The sequence below is a fragment of the Amia ocellicauda genome, chromosome 14 (genome assembly GCF_036373705.1).
Source record: "Amia ocellicauda isolate fAmiCal2 chromosome 14, fAmiCal2.hap1, whole genome shotgun sequence".
Classification (NCBI taxonomy): domain Eukaryota; kingdom Metazoa; phylum Chordata; class Actinopteri; order Amiiformes; family Amiidae; genus Amia; species Amia ocellicauda.
The window spans coordinates 9,675,990-9,690,706 of NC_089863.1; the positions used below are offsets into that span (position 1 = coordinate 9,675,990).

The window sequence follows — 14,717 nt, forward strand, 5'->3', positions numbered from 1 at the left end:
TGATTCAATCTACTCTACAGTCTGATTTTTCTGAGAGCAATTAAAAGGGGATTCTTCACTTTCCAACATGCACTGACTCTCACTCTCTTTCTCTCTCACACTCAAGTTCAAATCCAGTCCAATTCAGCTCAATTAAAATGCTCTTTATTGTCATGACACCACACAGTTACCAAAGCATCCAAAGGCACCCAGAGCCTGTGTCAACAGACAACGAACCCAGACCTCTGGGGCGCCCTGCGTTCTGAGACAGAGGCGGGTCAGAACTTGCTGGCCGAAAGCGTCAGGACCCACTTGGGGATGCGCAGGAACGACGGGGTGATGTAAGAGAGCCAGGAGAGGTAGGGCACCTTGGACAGGAGATAACTGAAGGAGGTGTAGTCAACAATGCTGCAACCTGAGAGAGAGAAAGATTTGCACTGAGTTTCCCGGAGCTATCAGGAACTACATAATAATAATAATAATAATAATAATAATAATAATAATAATAATAATAATAATATTGTACCATCCACGTCTCGTATATTATATCGCCTTGACAGGTCACAGGTCATCAGAACCTTTCCTGTCAGAGATATCAGGCTCTTATCTGAGGACAACAAGAACAATACAGTTCATTAGCAGAGTGCTATAACTGAATACAACACATACATACACACACACACACACACACACACACACCTTTCGCAAGCTCCACGATACACTTGCCACTGAACTCTGGTGTCTCTCCTGTACAGAATACATCTCTAATCTGAAAGAGAGAGAGAGACAGATTAATTCCAGTGAGTTGCAGTTCCCCTACTGATCCTGTACAGCACTGTCTGTCTCTCTAATAATAATAATAATTATAATATTATTATTAATAATAATAATAATAATAATAACACCGACCTCTTGCAGCTTCTGACTGTCCAGCTCTGCGTCCATCTTCTCCTGGATGACCTCAGTACGGACAGCGCCCGGCCACAGACTGACCGACACCACACCGCTGCTCTTCAGCTCATCGGCACAGTCTGCAGCCAGACGGTCACACTGAGAGAGAGAGAGAGAGAGAGAGAGAGAGAGAGAGAGTGAGAGAAACAGAGAGACAGTAACAGACACTGAGTGAGATACAGTGAGACAGACAGACAGGATGTCAAGGGGGACATGCAGACAGGGGGTCTCACCGCAGCCTTGCCCACACCATAGGGGACATTGAAGAGTTTGCGCAGTCCCCCGAAGGACGACACCACCACCATCAAGCCCCGCCCCGCCGGGACCATGAGCCGCGCCGCGTACACACTGCAGAGATAGTGCCCCCTGCAGGCCGGAGGACACAACACTTAGACACCGTCCTCACAGCACCCTGGTACAGCACTGACTCCCACACAACTGTCTGATACAGCACTGGCTCACAGACTGGACTGGACTGGACTGGACTGGACATTACTCTCATCACTGAACTACATTGGTATTAGTAGCAGCAGTAGCTCTATGGGCTGAGGAAGCCGTCTGCTATGGGCGGATGCGGCTGGCTGTTATGGGGCTGCTGCTCAGAGGCGCTGGCTGGGTGGGACTAAGTGATGATTGACAGAAGTCACAGCAGCACTCACCTCAGCCCCGCATTGTTCAGCGTGTCCCACATGGACGGTTCCATCTCCCAGAAGCGCTTCCCCATGTTACTGAAGATGCTCTGAAAAACACAGCACAGGCCAGAGTTTGTAGGGGACAGGGGGCATTGGTAGGGGACGGTGGGCATTGGTAGGGGATAGGGTTTTTTGGTAGGGAATAGGGTGCATTGGTAGAGGACAGGGGGCATTGGTAGGGGATTGGGGGTGTTGGTAGGGGACAGGCGGGTGTTGGTAAGGGACGGGGGCATTGGTAGGGGTTTGGGGGTGTTGGTAGGGGACGGGGGCATTGGTAGTGGTTTGGGGGCGTTGGTAGGGGACAGGGGGCATTGGTTGTGGACAGTGGGCATTGGTAGAAGATAGAGGATAGGGGGTGTTGGTAGGGGAGAGGCGGATGTTGGTAGAGGACATGCGGGAGTTGGTAGGAGATTGGGGGCATTGGTAGGGGACAGGTGGGTGTTGGTAGAGGACAAGGGGCATAAGTAGGGGATTGGGGGCGTTGGTAGGGCAAAGGCGGGTGTTGGTCGGGGACAGGGGGCATTGGCAGAGGATAGAGGATAGGGGGTGTTGGTAGGGGACAGGGGGCATTGGTAAGGGACAGGAGGCATTGGAAGAGGATAGAGGAAAGGAGGTGTTGGTAGGGGACAGGAGGCGTTATTGTTGGTATGTTTATGGTTATTCAGATGGAGACCTGCACTCCAGCATACGCGTTGTTCACCAGGATGTCCAGCCGCCCGCTCTGCTCACGTGTGATTCGCTCAAACAGTTGCTTGATGTCATCCTCCTTTGTCGAATCACAGACCACGGGCACGCAGGTCCCGCCCCTCGCCTCCACCTGTGATTGGAGGAGGAGGAGCAGGGGGAGGATGAGGGCCTGTAGGCCTGGAAGACAGGCTGACCAATAGTGTGGAAGGACAGAGACCCATAGAGGGAGAGGGAGACAAACAGACAGAGGAGAGAAGAGGAAGGTATAAGAGCAATGATTAGAGGGAAGAAGAGGAGAGAGAGAGAGAGAGGGAGAATGGTAGGTGTTGACCTCACCTCGGTGGCGGTCTCTCTAAGGCTCTGCTCGTGCCGGCCGGTGATGTACACAATGGCTCTGGCCTCAGACAGCTGCAAGGCCACTCCCTTCCCGATGCCCCGGGACGCTCCAGTCACAACACACACCCAGCCAGACAGCGCCATCGCCTGGAATCTCTGAGAACTGCAGCACCGAGAGAGAGAGAGAGAGACAGAGAGAGAGAGAGAGAGAGAGGGTTAATACAGACATACTGACTGGACACAGAAGGTTAGAACACTAAATAAGACATTGAAAAATGTTATTATTAATGTTATTATTTATTTGATTATTATTTGGCAAGTCGTGCCAATAAAGCGCCTTAAACTGAAAACTGAATTGAATCAAGAGGGGGAGGGTTATTAGAGTATAAAACAGTGACTGGACAGCGCAGGACACAAACACGGTGCTGAGAGGGACAGCAGGAGAAAGTGTGAGAGAGATGAAGGACAACAGACGCAGTGAGACACCAGGTGGCTGACAGGTGAAGTGCAGCACCACACAACAACAACAACAACAGATATTGATCTGAGTTGCTTCACTTCCTGTTCTGGACTTTGGCCCTGGCCTTTAAACTGGAAGATAGAAGAGAGTGGAGATAGTACGCAGACACTGACACTGCTCTGCTCTGACTGGATACCACAGCACACTGACTGAATACCACAGTACACTGACTGGATACTACATCACACTAACACTGCTCTGACTGGATACCACAGCACACTGACACTGCACTGACTGGATACCACAGCACACTGACTGGATACCACAGCACACTGACTGGATACCACAGCACACTGACACAGCACTGACTGGATACCACAGCACACTGACACAGCACTGACTGAATACCACAGCACACTGACACTGCTCTGACTGGAGACTACAGCACACTGACTGGATACCACAGCACACTGACACAGCACTGACTGGATACCACAGCACACTGACTGGATACCACAGCACACTGACACTGCACTGACTGGAGACTACAGCACACTGACTGGATACCACAACACACTGACACTGCACTGACTGAATACCACAGCACACTGACACTGCACTGACTGGATACCACAGCACACTGACTGGATACCACAGCACACTGACTGGATACCACAGCACATTGACACAGCACTGACTGAATACCACAGCACACTGATACTGCACTGACTGGAGACTACAGCACACTGACTGGATACCACAGCACACTGACACAGCACTGACTGGATACCACAGCACACTGACACAGCACTGACTGGATACTACAGCACACTGACTGAATACCACAGCACACTGACTGGATACCACAGCACACTGACACAGCACTGACTGGATACCACAGCACACTGACACTGCACTGACTGGATACCACAGCACACTGACTGGATACCACAGCACACTGACTGGATACCACAGCACACTGACTGGATACTACAGCACACTGACTGAATACCACAGCACACTGACTGGATACCACAGCACACTGACACAGCACTGAGGGAGAGAGAGAAACTGACAGGACACTACAGTGCATTAACACGGCAGTGCATTGCATTAAGAAAAACATGAACATAGAAATCTCTCTCTGTCTTCTTATACGGGACCTTACAAGCTAACAACGTACCCGGTAATAATATAATTACCCTAATTATAGGAAGTAGCAGTATCGTATGCAGTGATGAGCGCCAGTAAGCCTCAGTAAGTGGCACTGTACCTGACACACAGCGGCGGAGAGACACTGCAGACCGGACCCCCAGCCCAGCCCGCCGGGACACTGAGCGGCGGCGCACACACTTCCGCGTACCGTAAAACACCGACGAGCTGCGCGTCTGCAGAGGCGCTATCAGACCAATACAGTGTATTGTCACACAGTGCACCGCTGCACAATACAAAGCATTACAGTGCAGTACAGGGTATTACAACCCAGTGTTTTGCAGTGCTACACTAGTTCAGTCTTCTTTTAATAATAAAATGTACTGTAATATACTGTAGTGCTGTTACAGACACGCTGCAGTGTTATCAGGGCTTGTACCACACACACTCATCTACTGACACACTATCATGGAATAACACCTATTCAATACATCACCTTGCAAAGTCACTTCAGCTCATTTTAAACCCAGTTATTATGAATAATATTAATTTTATTGTGGTTATTTTAAGTTGTATGATTTGTCTGGGACAGCTTTTCTTTACAAACACACTAGAAAATGTTATTGCTGTGATTGTTATTATTGGATGTGCGTTACACAGAGGGACAGCAACACAGACACAGGGAGAGGGAGAGAGAGGGAGAGAGGGATGGAAAGATACATTTCAGGAAAGCTTTTAACTTTTTAAGGATTCCGGTTGGTGATCATTTATTAATGAGAGAGAGCGAGAGACAGAGAAGCAGACATATTGACAGAGAGAGGCAGAGATCTGGAGGGAGCAAAGTGAGAGAGAGAGAGAGAGAGAGAGAGAGAGTGACGAGGGAGGGAAGGAGGGGGCGAAAGTGCTGGTCTTTTCCAGTCCTTCATCAATACTCTGTTTTCAAAACATCGGGAGGCTGATCAGAGACAGACAGAGAGAGAGAGAGGGTGAGCGAAAGAGATATAATTGAATTGTACTGTTTATACTACAATTACTTTATATATGACATGTTGTTTAAGTGCTTTGGCAATACTAGAGATACAGGGAAGTAGAGAGGGAGACAGGAGGAGAGAGAGAGTGAGAGAGTGTGAGGTAGAGATATAATTTAATTGTACTACAATTACTTTTAATATTACCTGTTACTTAAGTGCTTTGGCAATATTGGAGATACAGAGAAATAGAGAGGGAAAGGGACAAGGAGGGGGGGGGACTGAGAGAGAGAGAAAGGGAAAAGAGGTAGAGACAGGAGGAGAGGTGTACACAGAGCAATAGAACAGGGAAAGGAAAAGGAAAAGCGAGGGAGAAAGAGATTAAGTTCTACAGACAGACAGAGAGATATTGACAGAATGGATGGAGGGACAGAGACTCCCCGTGGCCGAATTCCACGACCTTTGACCTGCGCCACCGGCCTGTCGGACAGGAGCCGCAGTCGTGACCTGCTGGCCCCGCCTTCCCCCCTCTCTCCACGGCGTCGGGCGCGCTCGGTTCCTATCCACTCCCCCAGGGAGCCAATCAGACGCTGCCACAGCCCCGAGACCAGGAAGAGAGTGCGATTTGCTGATTCACTGGGACTGGAGCTGATATCTGTCCGTCATTACAGGTAATTATGACAATAAGAATAATCACTATTATTATTATCATTATAATCCAAGGAGGGACAGCGCCTCCACACTTGTCAAATTTACAGATGATACTAAAATAGGTGGCTCAGCAGATACAATCTCGGCAGCACAGGCTATTCAAAGGGACTTGGATAATATTCAGTTGTGGGCCGACACCTGGCAGATGAAATTCAATGTGGACAAGTGCAAGGTAATACATGCAGGTAACAAAAAGGTCCACTATAATTACACTATGGGAGGAATAGATCTAGATGAAGTAACACATGAGAAAGACCTAGGAGTCTATGTGGACTCCTCACTTTCTCCAGCCAAACAATGTGGGGAAGCAATAAAAAAGGCAAACAGGATGTTAGGGTATACTGTCAAAAGTGCAGAATTGAGATCAAGAGCAGTGATGTTCAGACTGTACAATGCACTAGTTAGAGCTCATCTGGATACTGTGTGCAGTTCTGGGCTCCACACTTCAAGAAAGATATCGCTGCTCTAGAGGCAGTTCAGAGGAGAGCAACCAGACTTATTCCAGGTCTGAAGGGAAAGTCCTACTGAGAGACTGAGGACCTGAACCTTTTCACCCTGGAACAGAGGAGACTACGTGGGGACTTGATTCAAGTCTTCAAACTCATGAAGGACATCGACCACATCAAACCAGAGGAGCTTTTCCAGATCAGCAGGGACACACGCACCCGGGGACACAAATGGAAATTGGGCTTCAAGGCATTCGAGACAGAAAACAGGAGACACTTCTTCACACAGAGAGGCATCACAATCTGAACAAACTCCCCAGCGATGTGGTTGAAGAGACAATTTGGGAACATTCAAAAACAGACTGGATAGGATCCTTGGATCACTTAGATATTAATGAACACCAAAGGAGCACGATGGGTCAAATGGCCTCCTCTCGTTTGTAAACTTTCTTATGTTCTTATGTTCTTAACGGGGGAACTGCAGCGCCCTGTGATTAATACCACAGCAGTAAGAACATTGTTTGTATTTGTGCAGTCAGTCACATGACCCGGACAGCGAATCGGACAGTGAGGGCGGCGAGTTGATGATACATGCCACACCCACGCTCTCGCCCCCTCCCACAGGCAAGAAGCCGTCGTGGTGGTCAGAGGTGAGAGGTCAACTACCCCCCTGTGTCTGTATCTGTCTGCTTCTGGCCTTCAATTTAACTTTCTCTCTCCTACCCTCCTCTCTCTGAATTAATTGTGGTCTCTCTCTCTCTCTCTCTCTCTCTCTCTCTCTCTCTCTCTCTCTCTCTCTCTCTCTCTCTTTCTCTCAGTGTGCAGTGCTGCAGTTCCAGCCCCCAGTGACCCGGCCTGATTTCGATGTTCTGCTGCGGTGCCAGCGGGTGTGTGTGGAGTCTGTGAGCCCGGGGCCCGTGTGCGTGACCGGCACAGTGCGCGTCCAGAACCTGTCTTTCCACAAGCAGGTCCTGATCCGATACACCTTTGACCGCTGGGCCTCCCACAGCCAGGTCACTGGGGCCTACCTGCCCCCCACCGTCCAGCACTGTGAGTGACTGAGTGTGTGGAACTGTGAGTCTGTGTACCTGCCTGACCCCCTCTCTCTCTCTCAGTGCAGTGTTAATGTGCTGTAGTGTTCAGTCAGTGTGTCTGTATTAACCCTCTCTCTCTCAGTGCAGTGTTAATGTGCTGTAGTGTTCAGTCAGTGTGTCTGTATTAACCCTCTCTCTCAGTGCAGTGTTAATGTGCTGTAGTGTTCAGTGTGTCTGTATTAACCCTCTCTCTCTCAGTGCAGTGTTAATGTGCTGTAGTGTTCAGTCAGTGTGTCTGTATTAACCCTCTCTCTCTCAGTGCAGTGTTAATGTGCTGTAGTGTTCAGTGTGTCTGTATTAACCCTCTCTCTCTCAGTGCAGTGTTAATGTGCTGTAGTGTTCAGTCAGTGTGTCTGTATTAACCCTCTCTCTCAGTGCAGTGTTAATGTGCTGTAGTGTTCAGTCAGTCAGTGTGTCTGTATTAACCCTCTCTCTCTCAGTGCAGTGTTAATGTGCTGTAGTGTTCAGTCAGTGTCTGTATTAACCCTCTCTCTCTCAGTGCAGTGTTAATGTGCTGTAGTGTTCAGTGTGTCTGTATTAACCCTCTCTCTCTCATTGCAGTGTTAATGTGCTGTAGTGTTCAGTCAGTGTGTCTGTATTAACCCTCTCTCTCTCAGTGCAGTGTTAATGTGCTGTAGTGTTCAGTGTGTCTGTATTAACCCTCTCTCTCTCAGTGCAGTGTTAATGTGCTGTAGTGTTCAGTCAGTGTGTCTGTATTAACCCTCTCTCTCTCTCTCTCTCTCTCTCTCTCTCTCTCTCTCTCTCTCTCTCTCTCTCTCAGTCTCTCTCAGTACAGATCGCTTCCAGTTCCGCCTGCCCCTCCCCGCCCCCCCCTGCAGTCCGCTGGCCCTCCCTCCCTCTCTGGAGTTTGCCGTGTGTTACTGCGTCCAGGGGGAGGAATTCTGGGACAGCAATGAGGGACAAAACTACGCCATCTGCTGGACAGACTGCCCTCCTGCTCCCCCACAGCAGGACACTGCCTGGATTCACTTCATATAGAGAGAAAGGGATGAAGGGATAGAGGTGGGGAGCACAGGAACTGTTTCTGGGTCATATGTATTTTATTTTTGGGGGGCTAATTAGTCCTGTATGTCTTCTCTGTACCAGTGGAGCTGTGGAGACTGACAGACACACAGACAGATGGACCATCAGAGAGAGACAGACAGGACTCCTCCAGAATTAAAGACATTTCTTGCTGTGCCCACTGTGCTGCGCTGTACTGTGCAGAGGACTGTCTTGCAGTGCTGTTGTTGTCTTTGTTGTGTATGAGTTTGTGTGTAGTGTTGTGTGTGCATTTGTAAATAACTGAATAATAATAAAAATAATAATATATTCTGGTCATTTGTTAACTGATGAAGAGTCTGTATTTTGAACAAGCTGAAATGTGGAAGCTGTCAGCACACACACAACACATCAAAAAGAAAATGAGAACCGCTCACTCAACTTGCAATCCCCCCAAAATTATACATTTGTATTTAAAGAAGAAGACAACATTTCAACACTTATGTGCCTTCATTATGGTGCGTAGACATTCAACACACACAATACACTCAACACAGATAAAAAAACGCGGAGCACACTAAACACATTCAACACACACAAGACATTCAACACACAAGACACTCAGCACACTCAACACACAAACACACACACTAACACTGTGTGTTGTGCTGGTTGGTGAAGAGAGGTGGGAACAGGGGAATAAAGATAGATTTCAGAGTTACTTGCCGGGACTGTGTGTGTCTCAGTGTGTTTGTCTCAGTTTGTGTGAGTGTGTGTGTGCGTCAGTGTGTGTGACGTCGTTGTGTTAAGTGCTGCAATTAAGGGCAAAGTACAAAGATGAACGCTGCTGTCTCTATACTTTCATTTTTCACTTTTCATAAGAAGACACAGTGCTGGTGCTGCCCGAGAGAGAGACAGAGACAGACAGAGAGAGAGAGAGGGAAGGATAGGAGGGTCCTGCTCTTTTAGAAAACCCAAAGCTGTTGATCCTTCAGGACAAGAAGAGCACAGAGGACGCGTGCTGTGAGTGTTGCATTTAATCTGTACTCATTTTATCAGGGGGACGGTGTCAGTAGAGACAGTAGATGTTGTATTGCAGAGCTGAGTTGTGTTGTGCAGAAGCAGTTGTGAGCGGCTTCAGCTCCAGTCACACAACACTTGATTTAATGACTGTATTAAAATATTCAACACTACATTAAGTCCTGTAACACTACCACAGGACAGTGTACAATACTGTAGGTATATTCAACCCATTCCTCTCCGGCAGCGGGGGTGTGAGCTACAATAACAGCCGGATATCACTTTATAGTCTGTTGTTAATCAAGGCTGGAGCCTCCTGTGTCTGGTGCCTCAGGGATGAGGTGGTGGTGGCGGGGGTCTGAGCTCTGTCAGCAAGGGGCGGGGGGGCGCAGCAGACAGACAGAGAGCACTGGGAATCACTGTGCTGCTGGGGGTGACATAGCCAGGGTTTCTGAGGACTCGTTTTCACATTTTGTATCAAATAAAGGGGATTTTAGTTTGAATATTTAAAAAAACCCTGTTGATTAATGAGGAGTGTTTTATGGCTGTGGCCGTTGATAGCAGCACTCTTTTATTGTTTTATGTGCCTGTAAAAATGCTTTCCCTGGCCACCTTCCTCAGGGCCCAGTTAATGATTAACCTGGAGTTTCAGTGGGGATACAATTTCTAATTTGACTGAGTCTGGACTCTGAGAAGCACTGCGTGTAATTTCAGACACGGCACTCATCAAAGCAACCCTGCTGTGCTACCTCACCCTCCTTCAGCAATGAGGAGGAGAAGAATAAAAAAGTGGTGCACCATTTAATTGTTACCCCATGTCACTTCCTGGCACTTGCGAGGCATCTCTTTAAAGATATTTGTGTTGGAATGGTGAAAGAGCCTGGCCTGTCACTCCAAATTAGACCACAGCAAGTCCCTGGGGAGGCTAATGAAACAGATGACAGGGGGGGGCTTAACAGCTGCTCTCACTGTCCTTATTCTTCAACAGCAGAACAAAAGGAGCGATGCACAAAAGGAAACGCAATGCCCCACAAGCCGAGGGTAAGTGGGCTGATCTGTGTGTCACATTTGGCGCAGTGTGTCTGTGTCAGTGAGGTTGAATCCCACGGGGTGTCCGAGCACATATGCACCATGTAGAAAATAAAACACTAAAAAGGCGCTGAATTTGTGACTGACCAAAGCAATGTGGCACAGTAAAGCAACAAACATCAACAGGACAAGCATCTGAACACACCTGGGGCTAAAGAGGGAGTAGGAGAAGTAGCAATAGTTACACATAGTTATTAGTAATCTAAGCATTTCGCAAGCTTAGCTAGTTTGCATTACAAATATTACAACACTGTATTAGAGGGCAGGACCTTGTTACACCAGTGTAAAGTGTTTTGACCTCCAAGGGACAGACCCTTCTCTGAGGATGCTCCAGCTCCCAGTGAACTCAGATCTACAGCTCCAGTTATGCACTGTGGAGTAAGTGCTGTTTTTGTGTGTCTGAACACCATAACCCACCTGTCTGTGCTGTGCTCCTCTGCAGGACCCAGACAGAGCCCACGAGGAATAAAGACTGAGCGACACATTGCAGAGGGTTGGGGGCTGTCACAGCCCAAGAGGGCCTGCAGCAGAGACATCCTTACCAACCGTAAGTCATGACCTCTGTGGCCCTGAGCCGCACGAACACACTGGCTAATAAAGACAATGCCGGGAAAACAGCAGATACGCATCATAATTAATATGAATAGAAATGGAAAAAGCAAGAAACAGTTGAAGATGGTGATGATGTAACCTGCTGCATGTGTTAGTCTTGTGTTTCTAACCTCCAGCATCAGCACACAGATAGTCTTTCTGGTTAAACTGAGTTATATTTGCTCTCCCAATTCAGCAGTAACCTTGTAACAGGCTGACCCTGTGTAAGACCCCTATGCTCCAGAGTCTGACCTGCTCTCGTTCTCCCTCAGTCTCCACAGGCCTTCTGCGGCTGGTGCTGCTGGGGAAGACTGGGTCAGGGAAGAGCGCCACAGGGAACACCATCCTGGGCAAGAACGTTTTTATATCAGAATGCAGTCCCAGCTCTGTCACACAGCAATGCAACAAGCGTACAAAAAATGTCTGTGGAAGAAAGGTCACTGTAGTGGACACCCCAGGCCTGTTTGACATGGCCCTGCCTGTGGACAGTGCAGCCAAGGAGACCGTGAGATGCATCCAGATGTCCTCCCCGGGGCCCCACGCCCTCCTGCTGGTGCTGCAGCTGGGCCGCTACACAGAAGAAGAGAAAAGGGCAGTCGGTATCATCCAGCAGATATTCGGAGAGGAGGCCACCAGGTACATGATAGTGCTGTTCACACATGGAGACAAACTCAAACAAACAAACATTGAGGAATTTATCAGCAAAGACCAGGACCTGCAGCAGCTAGTGACGAGCTGCGGGGACAGGTATCATGTCCTGAATAACAATGAAGAGGAAAGTCGAGGCCAGGTGACTGATCTCATTTGGAAGATCGGCAAGATGGTGCAGAACAACGGGGGCAGCTGCTACACTAGTGAGATGTACCAGAAGGCCGAGGAGAATCTCAGACAGATAGAGGAGAAGTTCTTGGACGATCTGCAGACAAAGCTTTGGGAAGTGGAGGAGAGACACCAGAGGGAAAAGAGAGAGTTAGAGCTGAAGATTGCAGACCTAGAAGAAAACGAGACAAAAAAGACAGAACTGGAGCAAAAAATGTGCGAAGAGAAGCAGGAGGTTCAGAATCATTTCCAGAAGAAGAAGAAGAAAGCAAGAGAGGAGGCAGAGAGCAGCACTATACTGCAGGACCTTTTCACTGGGGTGAAGAGTGTTTTCTATAAATTGTGGGGAAAATAGTTACATCCTGTAGTGCCCTTACATTGAAGTATGACATGGATGTGTTGAGTGCAGTAAATGATATTGCTCATATAAGCTCAGAGGGGAACAGGACAGGTGGTGATGTGTATAAAAGCATGTGTTCAGTGGTCAGTGTTGCTTATGTTTGTATATAAAGCTGTGAGGTGTATTACATTGTGTATCAAATAAAACTCTTGATTTTTGGTTTGATTTTAAATGGTGTGTTTATTTACTTCTAGCTCTGTAGTACAAACACTGCAGCAATACTGACAGGACCTGATCATGATAATGATAATTAGTGTAATAAATATAATAATATGATAGATGGAGAGATTGTCCTCTGTGACCAGTAGTCCTCTTCAGGGTCATACATAAAGACACGCATGGTGTCATCCATCTCGGCTCCAGGCTCAGTCCCACAAACAACATGGTGTCAGTTTCCATGTGCAGGTGTGTAATTCCTGTCTCAGTCAGACAGTGGGGTATTTCTATAGGGGGATTTTGGCAGCGGGTGGGGGGTAGGCTGGAGCTGCGGTTCTGTCAGGGTGTCTGTTGCTGGCGCCTCCCCTTCCCACTCCCCTACTCCCCCAACTCAACCCTGGCAACATGGTGCCTCCAGAGAGAGAGAGCGAGGGCGATGCTAACAAGGGTGAGGAGACAGAGAGCACTCAGACTGCACATTAACACTGCACTGAGAGAGAGAGGGTTAATACAGACACACTGACTGAACACTACAGCACATTAACACTGCACTGAGAGAGAGAGGGTTAATACAGACACACTGAACACTACAGCACATTAACACTGCACTGAGAGAGAGAGGGTTAATACAGACACACTGACTGAACACTACAGCACATTAACACTGCACTGAGAGAGAGAGGGTTAATACAGACACACTGACTGAACACTACAGCACATTAACACTGCACTGAGAGAGAGAGGGTTAATACAGACACACTGAACACTACAGCACATTAACACTGCACTGAGAGAGAGAGGGTTAATACAGACACACTGACTGGACACTACAGCACATTAACACTGCACTGAGAGAGAGAGGGTTAATACAGACACACTGACTGAACACTACAGCACATTAACACTGCACTGAGAGAGAGAGGGTTAATACAGACACACTGACTGAACACTACAGCACATTAACACTGCACTGAGAGAGAGAGGGTTAATACAGACACACTGACTGAACACTACAGCACATTAACACTGCACTGAGAGAGAGAGGGTTAATACAGACACACTGACTGACTGAACACTACAGCACATTAACACTGCACTGAGAGAGAGAGGGTTAATACAGACACACTGACTGACTGAACACTACAGCACATTAACACTGCACTGAGAGAGAGAGGGTTAATACAGACACACTGACTGAACACTACAGCACATTAACACTGCACTGAGAGAGAGAGGGTTAATACAGACACACTGAACACTACAGCACATTAACACTGCACTGAGAGAGAGAGGGTTAATACAGACACTGACTGAACACTACAGCACATTAACACTGCACTGAGAGAGAGAGGGTTAATACAGACACACTGAACACTACAGCACATTAACACTGCACTGAGAGAGAGAGGGTTAATACAGACACACTGACTGACTGAACACTACAGCACATTAACACTGCACTGAGAGAGAGAGGGTTAATACAGACACACTGACTGAACACTACAGCACATTAACACTGCACTGAGAGAGAGAGGGTTAATACAGACACACTGACTGGACACTACAGCACATTAACACTGCACTGAGAGAGAGAGGGTTAATACAGACACACTGACTGAACACTACAGCACATTAACACTGCACTGAGAGAGAGAGGGTTAATACAGACACACTGACTGAACACTACAGCACATTAACACTGCACTGAGAGAGAGAGGGTTAATACAGACACACTGAACACTACAGCACATTAACACTGCACTGAGAGAGAGAGGGTTAATACAGACACACTGACTGAACACTACAGCACATTAACACTGCACTGAGAGAGAGAGGGTTAATACAGACACTGACTGAACACTACAGCACATTAACACTGCACTGAGAGAGAGAGGGTTAATACAGACACACTGACTGAACACTACAGCACATTAACACTGCACTGAGAGAGAGGGTTAATACAGACACACTGACTGGACACTACAGCACATTAACACTGCACTGAGAGAGAGAGGGTTAATACAGACACACTGAACACTACAGCACATTAACACTGCACTGAGAGAGAGAGGGTTAATACAGACACACTGACTGAACACTACAGCACATTAACACTGCACTGAGAGAGAGAGGGTTAATACAGACACTGACTGAACACTACAGC

The 14,717-nt window shown here is 47.9% G+C and overlaps 3 protein-coding genes across 6 annotated transcripts; 2 read left to right on the top strand and 1 right to left on the bottom strand.

Moving 5' to 3' along the window:
• Positions 1–128: 128 nt before the first annotated feature.
• On the bottom strand, positions 129–4,474 carry dhrs1 (dehydrogenase/reductase (SDR family) member 1). 2 transcript variants are annotated; one of them, XM_066722905.1, is made up of 9 exons: positions 4,379–4,474; positions 2,646–2,808; positions 2,296–2,439; positions 1,590–1,669; positions 1,164–1,296; positions 889–1,029; positions 679–748; positions 506–586; positions 129–394 (listed from the first exon to the last, which is right to left on the bottom strand). In XM_066722905.1, exons 2-9 carry the CDS (start codon positions 2,787–2,789, stop codon positions 258–260), a joined length of 930 nt encoding a protein of 309 aa, XP_066579002.1. In that variant the 5' UTR covers positions 2,790–2,808; positions 4,379–4,474; the 3' UTR covers positions 129–257. The 2 variants fall into 2 exon arrangements, with proteins under 2 accessions (XP_066579002.1, XP_066579003.1); XM_066722906.1 differs by having other exon boundaries at positions 4,308–4,443.
• Positions 4,475–5,192: 718 nt separating this feature from the next.
• LOC136768624 (protein phosphatase 1 regulatory subunit 3E) lies at positions 5,193–8,813 on the top strand. Of its 2 annotated transcripts, XM_066722908.1 has the most exons (5): positions 5,193–5,896; positions 6,918–7,032; positions 7,201–7,432; positions 8,258–8,499; positions 8,584–8,813. In XM_066722908.1, the coding sequence occupies exons 1-4, from the start codon at positions 5,643–5,645 to the stop codon at positions 8,473–8,475; spliced, it is 819 nt and encodes a 272-aa protein (XP_066579005.1). In that variant the 5' UTR covers positions 5,193–5,642; the 3' UTR covers positions 8,476–8,499; positions 8,584–8,813. The 2 variants fall into 2 exon arrangements, with proteins under 2 accessions (XP_066579005.1, XP_066579004.1); XM_066722907.1 differs by having other exon boundaries at positions 8,258–8,813.
• A 515-nt stretch (positions 8,814–9,328) lies between these two features.
• LOC136768635 (GTPase IMAP family member 7) lies at positions 9,329–12,555 on the top strand. 2 transcript variants are annotated; one of them, XM_066722922.1, is made up of 4 exons: positions 9,329–9,501; positions 10,487–10,539; positions 11,030–11,134; positions 11,451–12,555. In XM_066722922.1, exons 2-4 carry the CDS (start codon positions 10,503–10,505, stop codon positions 12,350–12,352), a joined length of 1,044 nt encoding a protein of 347 aa, XP_066579019.1. In that variant the 5' UTR covers positions 9,329–9,501; positions 10,487–10,502; the 3' UTR covers positions 12,353–12,555. The 2 variants fall into 2 exon arrangements, with proteins under 2 accessions (XP_066579019.1, XP_066579020.1); XM_066722923.1 differs by having other exon boundaries at positions 10,490–10,539.
• Positions 12,556–14,717: the final 2,162 nt, after the last annotated feature.

Excerpts from the sequence above, each read along its gene's own strand:
- LOC136768635 (XM_066722922.1), top strand. The coding sequence starts at position 10,503 with ATGCACAAAAGGAAACGCAATGCCCCACAAGCCGAGG. Across the intron at positions 10,540-11,029 it reads CAATGCCCCACAAGCCGAGG|GACCCAGACAGAGCCCACGA; the intron begins GTAAGTGGGCTG and ends GCTCCTCTGCAG. Across the intron at positions 11,135-11,450 it reads CAGAGACATCCTTACCAACC|TCTCCACAGGCCTTCTGCGG; the intron begins GTAAGTCATGAC and ends GTTCTCCCTCAG.
- dhrs1 (XM_066722905.1), bottom strand. The coding sequence starts at position 2,789 with ATGGCGCTGTCTGGCTGGGTGTGTGTTGTGACTGGAGCGTCCCGGGGC. Across the intron at positions 1,030-1,163 it reads ATGGTGTGGGCAAGGCTGCG|TGTGACCGTCTGGCTGCAGA; the intron begins GTGAGACCCCCT and ends TCTCTCTCTCAG. Across the intron at positions 395-505 it reads TAATATACGAGACGTGGATG|GTTGCAGCATTGTTGACTAC; the intron begins GTACAATATTAT and ends TCTCTCTCTCAG.
- LOC136768624 (XM_066722907.1), top strand. The coding sequence starts at position 5,643 with ATGGATGGAGGGACAGAGACTCCCCGTGGCCGAATTCCACGACCTTTG. Across the intron at positions 7,033-7,200 it reads AGCCGTCGTGGTGGTCAGAG|TGTGCAGTGCTGCAGTTCCA; the intron begins GTGAGAGGTCAA and ends TCTTTCTCTCAG. Across the intron at positions 7,433-8,257 it reads GCCCCCCACCGTCCAGCACT|TCTCTCTCAGTACAGATCGC; the intron begins GTGAGTGACTGA and ends TCTCTCTCTCAG.